Source organism: Corvus cornix, chromosome 3, assembly GCF_000738735.6.
Source record: "Corvus cornix cornix isolate S_Up_H32 chromosome 3, ASM73873v5, whole genome shotgun sequence".
NCBI classification, from domain to species: domain Eukaryota; kingdom Metazoa; phylum Chordata; class Aves; order Passeriformes; family Corvidae; genus Corvus; species Corvus cornix.
This window is the reverse complement of record NC_047056.1, coordinates 71,417,833-71,430,597: the sequence shown is the minus strand read 5'-3', so window position 1 is coordinate 71,430,597 and position 12,765 is coordinate 71,417,833. Positions and strand designations below refer to the sequence as shown.

At 36.3% G+C, this 12,765-nt stretch overlaps 1 protein-coding gene across 5 annotated transcripts in view; it reads right to left on the bottom strand.

Moving 5' to 3' along the window:
• Positions 1-12,765, bottom strand: part of HACE1 (HECT domain and ankyrin repeat containing E3 ubiquitin protein ligase 1) — a 51,842-nt gene that overhangs the window by 30,998 nt on the left and 8,079 nt on the right. For 2 of the 5 annotated variants that reach the window (XM_039569188.1, XM_039569189.1), the window contains exons 5-10: positions 11,775-11,850; positions 11,343-11,474; positions 10,109-10,191; positions 7,724-7,820; positions 4,994-5,095; positions 3,279-3,385 (exon numbers count right to left, since the gene is read on the bottom strand). In XM_039569188.1, the coding sequence (XP_039425122.1) occupies positions 3,279-3,385; positions 4,994-5,095; positions 7,724-7,820; positions 10,109-10,191; positions 11,343-11,474; positions 11,775-11,850 (597 nt within the window). The remainder of the gene's footprint in view (positions 1-3,278; positions 3,386-4,993; positions 5,096-7,723; positions 7,821-10,108; positions 10,192-11,342; positions 11,475-11,774; positions 11,851-12,765) is intronic. The other 3 variants (XM_019290309.1, XM_019290311.1, XM_039569190.1) reach the window with 2 other exon arrangements.

The following is a 12,765-nucleotide window of genomic DNA, read 5'->3' as shown; positions in this document are numbered from 1 at the left end:
TCCAACAAATATACTAAAAGTTTTAAGTGTCCTTAATTGAACCGGCAAACACTGAACTCTCTACCAAAACAGTGCAGAATATGAGATACTCATGACTTTATGCACAAGCAAAACACTCTCCACTAAATTCAACTTGGTTTTCTTTCTTAAACCCCAAGTAGTAAGAATTCTTCTGTCTTGAATGCATAACAAACTGCAAGAAATTAACTTTTTTTCTACGAAAACCTACTAACTTATAAATATTATAAACGAGCACATACTTAATTCTATCCCTAAAGTACTTGCAACTTAAAAGCATGATTCCTAGCCAGAAGATCAGTAAACACCAGAAAACTGACATCTTATTGGGTGCTGTAAACCTTTGTTGCAATTAAGAATCTGTTAATTCACAAACCAGAAACATAATCAGTTGTAACAGCTAGACTAGCTTTATTATGATCTCATTCACCCTATGTCATCAGCAAATGACCTATTTGTTTTCAGCACTGCATTTTAATGACTGTCAGTGACTTGTTAACTTTAAAAAGCAATGTACTAAGAATTTTACCAAACTAACATACAAAGTAAGACTTTCTTGTGACAATTATACTTTAACCAGGTAAGTTTTCAGTCAATCAGTGTAAGAAAGGAACAGAATGAGTAAACAGTGCTACAAGAGGAACATTAAGTTTTAACCAGGTAAAGAAAATCCCCTGACTGGCAGTCTGCAACTGTTACCAGAAGCTCTGGACACAGCTAAAAATTAGCATGTGTAAAATGTTAGCTTATATACCAAAAGAATCTATGAATACAAGAAGCTAACTCAAGAAGCTAACTTAACTATTGAAAAAGAAAAAAAAAACCTAACATTTCAGCTGAGGTTTATCATGTCTCAGCAGCGGTGTTTTCGTGGTGAGATTTCCTGGTCTCCAGGATAACGACCCACATATACAGAAAAACCTTAGAGAGCTTGTAAAAGTTTCCTGAAACTTCTACTGGCATGTTTGTAAACACTCAGCTAGGCCTAACTTCCACCAGCAAGACCAAATCATGTCACATTTCAATTATTTTTTTGGAAAAAATAAATACATGATGAAGATAATTCTAACTGAAACAGGGTCCTTGCTCATACTCAAGGCAAAATCTTCAGGCAGAAGCTTAGTGGCACTCCTGGATACTTGTTAAAAGCATTACAAGAAACAATTTTAGACACTTTTGAACTAAACAACAGACAAACCCAAATGCAATGGGTTGTGGGTTAGTAGCCAGGAAACTAACAGGAATGATATTAGTTTAGCCATGCAAGAACATCATTACTGGAGGTTTTCATGTACAAAGTACATTTTACATACTTTTGTTGGAAGAAGGAGAGAGAGGAAAGAGGCCCAAGCTCAGAATATTCACCAATATTCTGTACTCACCAATTCTGTATTCACCAATATTAAGTACTACCTTAATCCTCCTTCTCTTTATAACAAAGCAACTGAAAAATATTTCTTGAAGTAGAAATTCACTGTTTCTGCCAGGAAACAGAGTTGGAGAGAAGAGTGACACAGTTTTTGCGAAACTGTGTCTGTGAAGCTGTCTTGGAATTGTTTTCTTTTTCTGTCATTTCTGTTGTGACATACTACAAAGTACCAAAGAGAAGTGGACCAGTAAGAGTCCACAGGACACTCCAAGTACTGGCATCCCTAGAAATGAGTCCTCACCCAATGTAATGCAACCCCTTCAATCTCCTTCCATCTGCCTTCAGCCTCCACTAGCCCACCCATGTACAGCAGTACAGGAGCACACAGCGGCTCAAACGCAGAGACAGTGCAGGCACAGAGCTAATGCTTCTGCATACTGAGGGAGCACTGCTCAAATCTGACGAGCAGTAACACTAATAAATCAAATCTAAACAACAATCACTTTAATTTGCCTCTGAAGATACTGAAACAGAAACAAATGCTACCTTGTATGATGTAATCCTGCTACCACAACTTCCAATAACATCCCTGTACAGAGCAAGTTTGAAACCCTTTCCTGCACAGTGGTTTTACACTTTATCACAATTTATTTGTGGGAGATCTACTGGCTCTAAGGAAGTCTGGAGACAAAAAGGAATGTGTTACAAGTTAAGCTGATACACGCTGAAGCTCAGCAACAGCTAAAATTCTTCAAAAAGTTATCTTTGCAGAAACAAAATTTCTTTAATGTCTGCACACCTTAACCCCAAATGTTTAAAGGGTTTCAGACCTTTATACTAATTCACCAAAGCGAACACCCTCCAGAATAAGACTTATTAATGGTGTAATGAATTTCCTACCATCATCCAGGAGTTCTGACCTGCTAGCTACAAGCTCCATTCAAATGTAACATGACTGACAGGGAAGAAAAGAAAGACACCTAGGAATAAGAATACACTATTTATTTTCCATCTCACTGATGGGCTCCTTGCACCCAGTCAAAAAGAAGCTCCCCAAGTCATAATCCTCTACAACCTAATGCTGACAGGTTTGGTTTCTCTGATTACAGAACACTCTTAAACCTCTCTTTTCCAAACGTCATCCAAAACATGTTAGTAAGGAACTTCACTCATGTTTTCAGACTCTTGACTCTTCCAGTAAAGATTTTCTTAGCTTCTAGTAAAGCATAAAGGTTACACCAAAACCTCTTAGCTTTTGAAAACAGTAAAATGTTACTGGAGTTCCAAAAAAGACAAGGTGTTCTGCACAAACTCCCTCAAACAGATGCCACAAAAACTAGGAAAACATACCATTTGCTTGCCTATATCATGCATCTCCCCAAGTAACTGCTGCCTGTGCTGCTGAGATAGCACACTGGGAGATGAAATTTTTTATCTCATATGTATTAGTAGCCATGGAAGGCAACCAGAGCCAGCAAACATGAGACAAGTGTCTGAAGTTACAAAACTCTCCTCAACCATACTAAGGAAACATGTAGAAGAGTAAAAATGTGGAAGGGAAGAAAAAGTGAGAAGGGTGAAGAAAAAGAAAGAACTATTTGATATTGTCTAAAAAGCTTCCCTGCCTAGGGCTGACATAGCCAAACTAATCATACAAAAAAAAACGCTTCTCTGCAACTCAAGCTTCTAGGTGTCAGCAGCTATACAAGGACACCAACTTTTTCTCTTCAACTCTTTGTGAAGACAGTAATCTAAACAGACATTATCATATAAATCAGATTTGAGATCCATCTACTCCAGCATGTGCTGAGCATCAGATAGTCTGGACTATTAAAACTCTTAAGTGGCACTAACTACCAGGTAGTTTTTCAACTTGTGACCTCACACTTACCTAAGCAATTTGTGACCATTTGTTGTAGCAACTTCAGCAAGACTTGTCAGGATTTTAAGATACTGGCTTTCACTCTGCTGAGACAAGTGTTCCAGAACTTGCCGCAACTGAAGGATTAAAACAAAAGCAATTGCATAGTGTCAAGGAGCATCAGATCAACCATAATTTATCAATTATGTAGAACACTATCACCCAAGTATTAATATCTAGCAATAATAATATACATCTCTACTGTACAACCTCTAAGCTAACCTCAGTTAAGGCTTCATTATGATTTACAAAGATTACTGCAAAGGTTACACATCCTAGTGTTGATGCATGTACTGCAGTGTATTTAACATTACAGATTGCTACAAACACTTAAACCTGTATTCAGAAGAACAACCTATGACATTTAAAATATGAGTCCTGACTGTGGTAACGCATACCCAGTTTCCTTATCACTTCCAGAGAATATAAACTGGTGATTATCCAAGACTGAGCAAACAGCTCAGACTTGGCCATAAAAAAACCATTTTCAGTACATGATTACACTTCGGCAATGAAGCAGAACTATACCACGTATTATCTAACACATTTTTCATGCCTTCTCATTATGATCTTGTTTTTGCTCACACCTCCACCACTACTCAGACAGATGAAAAAATTTTTTTTCTCACTTATTTTCTTCAATTCTACAATATACAAAAGGTCTTTTTGTTTCATTGTTTTAGTTCTCTCTCTTTTAATTTCAATCATCTATAGCATCTCCCCATGTATCTAACATACACTTCGAGAATTCTCACCTGTGTCATTTTCCTCTATAAAACTCAACCTGTCTCAGAAATTTAAACAGTTTCTACACAGACTTGGAAATCCTTAATGTTATAGTGGAAGTAATGGAGTTACAGAGAAAATGAAAATGTCAAGAATCAAGAAAACTAAATTAAGTGAATTGCCAGCCAACACATTACTAAATCATCTTTTTTTTTACAGTCTGTAAGGTTGTTTGCAGTCATTTTAAAACAAATAATGTATTAAAAACCCACAGCGAGCTAGATTTGGAAGGGGAAAGAGGTACCACATGCTTCCTTTCCCCTACACAATCAAGAAACAAAAATTTTTTCCTTGCTTTTTCTTTGCTTTAGATTGTACTACCCTACAATAATAAAAGAAGCAAGGTATAAGAGAACCATTTAAAAAGAAACAGAGTAGTTTCATCTACAGAAATAATAATCAAATGAAATTGTGGATGCAATCTTTTACACTCTAATTGTACAAGGCATCTTCATACAGATGAGTGCTCATACTACGAATTTTTAGGTTAATTCTGGATGATTCAGCCTCAAGACACATCCTAGAATGGATGTCTGAAGGTAACAACTAAATAAAGGAAAATAGGCCCTGTTAAACAAAGTAATTAGATATATAGAATGCTCTAAGTATGCTCTACCAGCACCTTTGTACTGAAGCTTGCAATGTCTGCTCTTTCAACTGTCGAGATCACTTTGCCAAACGTGAAAAGTTAGAACACTAAATGAAAACAGATCCTACACTTAATTCCAAATTCTTGTGTTTACAATTATTTGAAGACTGTACATTTTCCATGAGGAAAGAAAGATACCTAGTGGTCAACTGCTGTGGCACTGACAGTCAACTGCCACTCATAGTAAGCACTCAGCTCTCCACCACACACAGACAGATCCCTGGCTATAAAACACATCATCCCGTATTACCATGTTTTCCCGCAGATCTTCATTCTGTGTCATTTGAATTATTGTCTGGAAAAGTCGAGGATGGTACTGTATTAAGACTTCACAAGTCTCTCCATAACCACCCTAAGAAAACATTTTCATTAAAAGAAACATTAGAATTGAGAGTTAGACTATTACAGGCAATAAAATCTAGTGAGGATTACAGTATTTTTTAATGCTGAATGGAGAAATCGTATTCTAAAATAAATTGAAACTCAAAAATGTAGCAAAGTTAGGTATCCCAAAACTTGTGGGAGAAGACAGAATCAAATTTTTTGAGTACACTGGCTCACATATATCCACTCCTGTTTTTCTGGTTTCGGAAACATTTTCCTACTTAACAAACTAAAGTTACAGCTGCACAACACTTCAACAAGCAATTACCAAAGATTGAAAAGAGGGCAATATCTCACTTCTCCTCCTCTTGCTGACATGTACTTAATTACACCCAGAATCTAATCTTTCAAAACAAACATTTTCTAAAGGTTCATAAGACACATATCTGACTTGCTACAGGAAGAAATATGATAAACCCATGAAAGGGTGATTTAACTTCAAAATCAATACACAAGTATGATTCCACTTGTGCCTTAGACTAACTTCACACCCTTCTGAGAAAAAAATGTTTTCTGGAAAAAACGGAACTTGATTTTGTGGCTTATTTGTATCAAATCTTATTTAAAACAGTTGCATTTTTAAGCAGACACCTGAATATGCATCAGCTTCTACTCTGGAAAGGTGACCATATAATGTATCAACTGCTGCAACTCCAGCAACTCCTCTTTGAATGACAGTTGACATTACCTCAGTGATAACCATACTTTAAGAAGATTAATTTGTTTCTGGTACCAAGAAATTAAGTATTAAAAATAAACCCACCCAGAATCAGTAAGAAATAAAAGTCAAATCTTCCAGAACAAGGCAATGTTGGCAAGAAGTATATGAATCTATAATTTCAGTCTTCTAAAAATATGTACCGACTTTGAAAAACAAACCTGCAAGCACAGAATAAGACCCTCGGTATAAAAAGAAAGAAAACATTATTGTTTTCTCCATTCTTACTTGGCATCATGAACTTGTACACTGCATGATCTTGAACACAGTAAGATCATCACTACAAAACAAACACCAGGTGTCACTACTCACGCCTAAAAAAAGTTAACGGAAGTTTTATGTGTAAAGAGGTGCCCTAGGGATTGCAAAACTGGAGACTGAAGCAGAAACTCAAAACATTAATCATAAAAAATAAGAACTGTACCACTAAGTACACACTGGTACAGAATCACAGAATCATTTAGGTTGGAAAATACCTTTAAGATCATCAAGTCCAAACATCAGCTTAGCACTACCCCTATGTATACTACTAAACCATGTCCTCAAGTACCATAACCACAATTTTTTGAACACTTTCAGGGATGGAGACTCCACCACTTCCCTGGGCAGTCTTTTCCAATGCTTTATAACCCTTTCCATGAAGAAATTATTCCTAATATCTAATCTAAACCTCTCTTGCCATATACCGTCTTACAGGTCTGTGGCTGCAGAAAACCTTGGAACTGATCAGACTCCACGTGGCTTTATGTAATGATAAAGTCATTCCGTCATAACAAAGAAAAAAAAAATCTGAGTTTCACAATCAAGTCAGCAGTGAGATTGTACAGTGATCTGGCACTCCTCAGTAACCAGAGCTGAGGACTTACTTGGTTTCTTATATCCAAAAAGAAATACCATAAGTAACCTAACTTAATCAAGGTCTTCCACAGACAGTCTATGGAATAAGGCTGTCAAAATTAAACATTCCAAAAATATCCCACAAGTACTGGAGACAGCACTCTTGCACATACACACAACTATTTCAAGTCTTAGGCACATAAGGACACCTCAAGAAATTAAATAACTTGAGGTTGAAATAATCTGAAAATACACAAAAAAAGATTAGAAAATTTCAACTTTATCCTGACAAACTAATGATATGCATCAAGGTAGTGCCATGTCCAGTCAGTCCAGTGATTTGGTTTTTTCAGCTTCCAGTTCAGATTTCTAGTCTGATTACAGCAGAGGTTCAAAAGCTTCCATTCATTTGTGTTATTTACACACTGACCTTCAACTGATCTGACAGAAAAAAGCTTAAGTGTTCACAAATCAAAAAAAGTCACTTCAGCAAGCAGTACAAGCAGTACTTGGTAGCAAACAAGACAGACTGTTTTGCAGTTGAAAATGCTGTGTTAGTTGAAAACATGTAAGAATTTGCTCCTCATCCAGATATGGAAATACCTTTGAAAAGTAAGAGTCAGCACCATGTAAGTTTTGTTTGGTTTTAATAGCAATATCTCTTCAAGAGAAAAGAAAATCTATTCTTTGAGGGAAAAAAATGATCACACTTTTCTGCATGCCTTTACCTCTTACTTGTTAAGAGGCAAGCACCTAAATTGTCTATTACCATTATACCAAGGATTCCCAAACTTTCTAGTCAACTGGAGTTCTGTAAATGCTTTCTCATGAGGTCAATTCTTGCATCTGACTTATGCAAAGGGTAGAAATTATGAACCTGCCTGTTGGATCAATTGAATGGTAAAAAAATTACGCTTTGCATTTGTTTTGCCGAAGGACTACCATCATTCAGAGGCCTTAAGAACGAAAAAGGTAATAATGATCAGGTGACACTGCAGTAAGTCACAGAAGCTGACAGAAAAAGTATTGCTAACTTAATACCTGTACACAGAGATCCAGTGGAGTAACACCATTCTTGTCTGGTAAATATTTGGCTCCTCTCATCAAAAGAATTTGTGCAGTGTCTCTCTGACCATGGCTATTCAAAAGAAGAGAAGAAAGACAGTTAATACAGCATTTATGCTCTACTGTGAGTCATAAATCTGTCTTTACTGCATCTAACAAACAAAACCAACATAAGATAGAAGAAAACAGTTACTGCAAAAGAACAGTGCAAAATTAGGTAAGGCCCATTTATGAAGTCAGAGTCACCCTCATCATTCAGAAATGACTCAGCCTCGCCTCATAAATATCTATGAGCTGCATTTCCTGCAAAAAGAGAGCTCTTTCTAAATTCATATTCCAATTTACTTCACAGAGGAAGTTATCTTTACCAAGTTCTTTTCTCACTTCTACCATATTTGGAGAAAAAATAACCTAATTGTACTTTAACCATCAATAAAATATTAGTAAGATTTTTTAATTTTATTTTTTTTTGCACAAGAGATAAATACATCACTCAAATGGCTCCAATTTCTTTTATCTGGTATATATAAATGTATTGCCTAGCCTTTAAAAGTGATGAGTTTTACTTTTGCATTCAAAGTCTATTTCACAGTGTATTCACTAATCTGCTTATAGGTTGTATAGGACCCTTAGTTCCCTTGAGTCAAAAATTTCCCAACTATTCTGACACGCCAGCATTGCCTAGAAAACAGCAAAACCAAAGATTATTTATACCTCTCAACACTTTCCCAAACCCTTTCTTCTGAAAAAAAAAGAGAAATTGAGTACCAGTGATCAGAGGTTTACTTCACTAAAAACACATGGAAAGATTACTTGACTATTGCTTTCACCAGCATTAAGTGCATATACCACCAAACATAACACAGAAGCATCTAAAGGGTGGAAAACTGATAAAGACACAGCAATTAAGGTTACAGATACAAGTTTTTTCAGTGATGTGTTACTTCTCAAGCTAGTTTGCAGTACACCCTTTACACAAATGCATATGAGTATTTGGCATCCTGGAACATATAGAGGCTGCCTGCATCCTCAGCCTGATAGGCTGAATCTATCAGTTCAGAAAGGGCACAAGTAAAGTGACAATTAACAGCTGAGGGACAAGAGGTAGCTTCACTGATCTCTCAAGAGCTCCCAGATGAGTTCTCCTCAGTCCTGTCCTTCCAGCCCACGAAGCCAACAGGTTAACCTGATTTACCAGACTTTGTCCCAACGCAAACAAACATTCAGGGTCAGAAAGCAGCTAAGACTAACGATTTACTTGCAGCATCTTCACTGTAATTCTCTAGACTAAGTGCACAACCCAACACATTGACAAAACACGTGTTTCAGACTCAGACATTGAATACTGATACCCCTTCTGCAGCTATCACCTGCCACTGCTACCACACCCTGCCCTCCCTGTCAACAGGGACCTACAACCTTTCTTTCCAGGCTTGCTGTAGTATTCACCATGTACATTCTACCCTGCCAACTGCTCCAATTGTTAATTTCTAAGGAATAGACTGCTGTACTTGCAACATTCCCTTCTTACGAAAAACCTCCAAGCCAAGACAAACTGCTTACTTCTTTTAAAGTGTGTGCAAATACCAGTCCCTAAATCAAGAACAAAGGCTAGCAGCTATTTATTCTCCACTTCCCTTCTTCTCAACTGCCACAAGTCAACATACACTGTCTCCAGAGACCACGGCTCCCAGAACATAACTCTTAGCAGGCCAGCAGGTCAGTCCATTTCTCCTTTTGCCTATAGTAGTAACAGTTAATATTATCATAACTGTTTAACCTGTAACCAAAGCACAGGGACTGCAAAAATTGTAAACGTTCTAACAAATTGCAGAAACGCTCTAATTAAAACAAAAGATCATTTATCATATATGATTAATTTTGAAATATAACTAAACGTCGAAGAAAACAGAACTGATCAAAGCAACAATGGAATTTTAATTCAACATTGTAACTTTAATGCATATATGCACACTTCATGTATACTGTAATACCACAATGTACATTAAGCAATAGCCAAACTTGCCTTAAAGAAGGCTCTGGTTTTATTATACTCAAAATAACCTAAGTTGGCAGAATTCATTTTTTCAGAAAAGGGTTCAGCAGTCATCAATTTATGACTCATGCTAGAACACGCACAGGTATGTGTTTAACGTGTCTGTTAGAGAGAGGTACATAAGGTTGCAGTACTAACCTAAGTATTTACATAAGACACCAAACTACACTCAAAAATGAGACAAGATTAAATACCAGTCAGCTTTTATATTTCCTAAATTTTGTAATTTCTAATCAGTGTTATTGCAAAAAGGAAAAAAAATATTTCATTTTTAGGCCAGTATTCAAAAGTTAAAAATATATTACCTGCAAGCAAAATAAAGCGGAGTTGCCCCAGAAACGTTCGGCCTGTTTATATCTGCACCGCTGTCCAGCAAACACTGCACCGTCTACAAGAGAACAAAACATCAGCATTAAAAAAAAGGAGCAGTGAAAAACCCTACTGGCTTGCAACTATTTAGTGCCATGCATGTCTAATTACACTGAAGGATTTGATTTTCAATAATTAATCTCGGGATAAAAATTCCTAAATGTTAAATGGAAAATCATGGCTATCAGAGCTCATAAAGCTTCCTTTGAACTTCCCATTTTAGAAACAGTATCTTATCTAATCCCAAAGATTCCTGGAGATACAAGCCATTTAAAAATTACAAATTACAAAATAACTTCAAGTTAGGTACAGCCATATACAGCCTTATCATAAGCTGAAGTTTCAAATTCAAACTAGACTAGAAGAAATAGGCAAGCAAATTCTAAAATACGAAAACATTGAGCAGACTCTCAAACAACTTTCGTTACATTTCAGTCACATAAATTTGCTACATTTACAGGTAACAGTTTTTCAGAATTTGGTCTTCCAAAATCCAGCACTGACAAGGACAACAGAAAGGATCTGGGTAGAATTATAATTTTTTTTTTTTAGCAGTACATAATTCTGGTGGCAATCTGTATAACTCTAAAGGGCTCTAATGCAGTTCAAGTAAAGCATCCAGACTTGTACTCTGAATATAAATAGTCAGCCCTAACACAAGGTCAGGCATAAAAATTATTCACACAGATCAATAATAGAGGAGTTTATTTGAACTTGTTTACTTCTAGGGTTAAAAATGTAACTGACCCAACTCTGTTTTCATTTTTTACTCATGGTAAATTAATATTTCAGATTTCAAAATCATATAATAACTGGCACAATTATGAATTAAACATATTCTGAAAAATAAGGAAAAAACATTTTCAAACCTTTAACATTATATAAAAACTTAATATTAACAAGCCAATAATAGCACTACAGAAGAGCTGAACAGTATACAGTAAGTCACCTAAACTCCGATGAGCACTGAAATCAATCACCTCCACAAGAATAAATAAGTTGTTCCCATGGAAGTGCACGCAGTCGATACTAAGACACACAACTGCACTCTTCACACTTCTAGCCATTATCATGTGCATCACTAGGCTGAAGTTTATAAAAACACCACAACTTTGAGGCGTTACTAAGTTCTTCACAAATCCATTGTGTTCATACAACTTCGAAACTTACTGTCTTGTGTCCATTTTGACAAGCTACATGAAGGGCTGTCTGTCCCATGGCATCTTCAACATCTACATTACTGACATGCTGAACAAGATCGTGAAGCAATTCTGTCCGTCCATTGACAGCCAACCAATGAATCTAAGTACAAAATGATGATACACGTTTCCTTTAGCAATGATACACATATTCCATAAAAACTGTTTTAAACCTGGCTGTATTATTGTCAACACTTTCACAGAAAGAAGCTTTGAATATATTAAGAGAAGCTTTGAACAATACAATCATATGCTTAGGTATTTTGATCACATCTTTTGATTCTTGATGGCACTGGACACACAGCAGTTTTGTTTTGCATGTAAGATGGCAAAAGCCTAAAAACCAAGAATCTCCAAATTCTTCATTCATTTTAAGAACATCATGATAATTAATAGCACTTACTGCAGTCAAGCCTTCATTATTACAAATGTTGACATCTGCACTGTATTCCAGCAACTTGCTCATACATTTTTTCTGGCTACAAGCAAAAGAATACATTAAAATCCAGTCAGGGAAAATCACTTACTAAGACTAAATATCTTCTTAGAGCTCCACTCACTCTAATTTGTCATTGTTCTAAGCATAGCAGGTAGTTCCAATTTAATAAGGAGTACAGTACTGAGCATGTGAAAAAGAGAAGTGATCTTTACAGAGACTCAGACAGTGCAAGAGTAGCAAACAACAACACAGGGCTAAAATCACAGCTGCTTTTGGAGAAAGTACAGAAGCACTTAACCACTACTCTAAACAGTTTCAGCTCTGCATGAGCTATACTTTCAAGACAAAAAGCCAGAGTTCAGCTAACAGAAGTCCATGAAGTCCACCATTGCCTGTACATGTCAGTGAACATGTTCACAATACACCAGTAAATCATTATTTAATGAGACAGTCATTGTAACACTATGCAAATCTTTGGTAAGTACAATTACTGTCTCAATAAAAGTAGAGGTATTTTTTCCTAATTCATGTTTTGCTTCGTCTTTTAATGCTCACAGTCCTTTACCTTTACAGATTTATTTTGCTCTTCCTTTTTATTTGGTACCTCTCACACCTTTCTTATACCTCATTTCCACATAACTGTCTCCTGTGTGTATTTCTGCATTTCATTATGCACCACTTGGCTGCTTCTTTCCTCCCCTACAAATAGACCTCACACACACCTAGAAGCCACTAAACACTATCTCCTCCCCATGTGAAGTACCAGCCATGATACAATTCAGTTATTGTATCACATACATGTTCTAAAAAGAAAAAGACAACATTACCTTTACAGCTGCATGCTTTCACATAATACAGTTCAAGTAAGATCTTAAAAAGATACTTGCTCACTGGTTTGGGTTTTTTTCCGCTCCTCCTCTCCTAACATTGTGCAGGCCAACTCTGTATTCTTTTC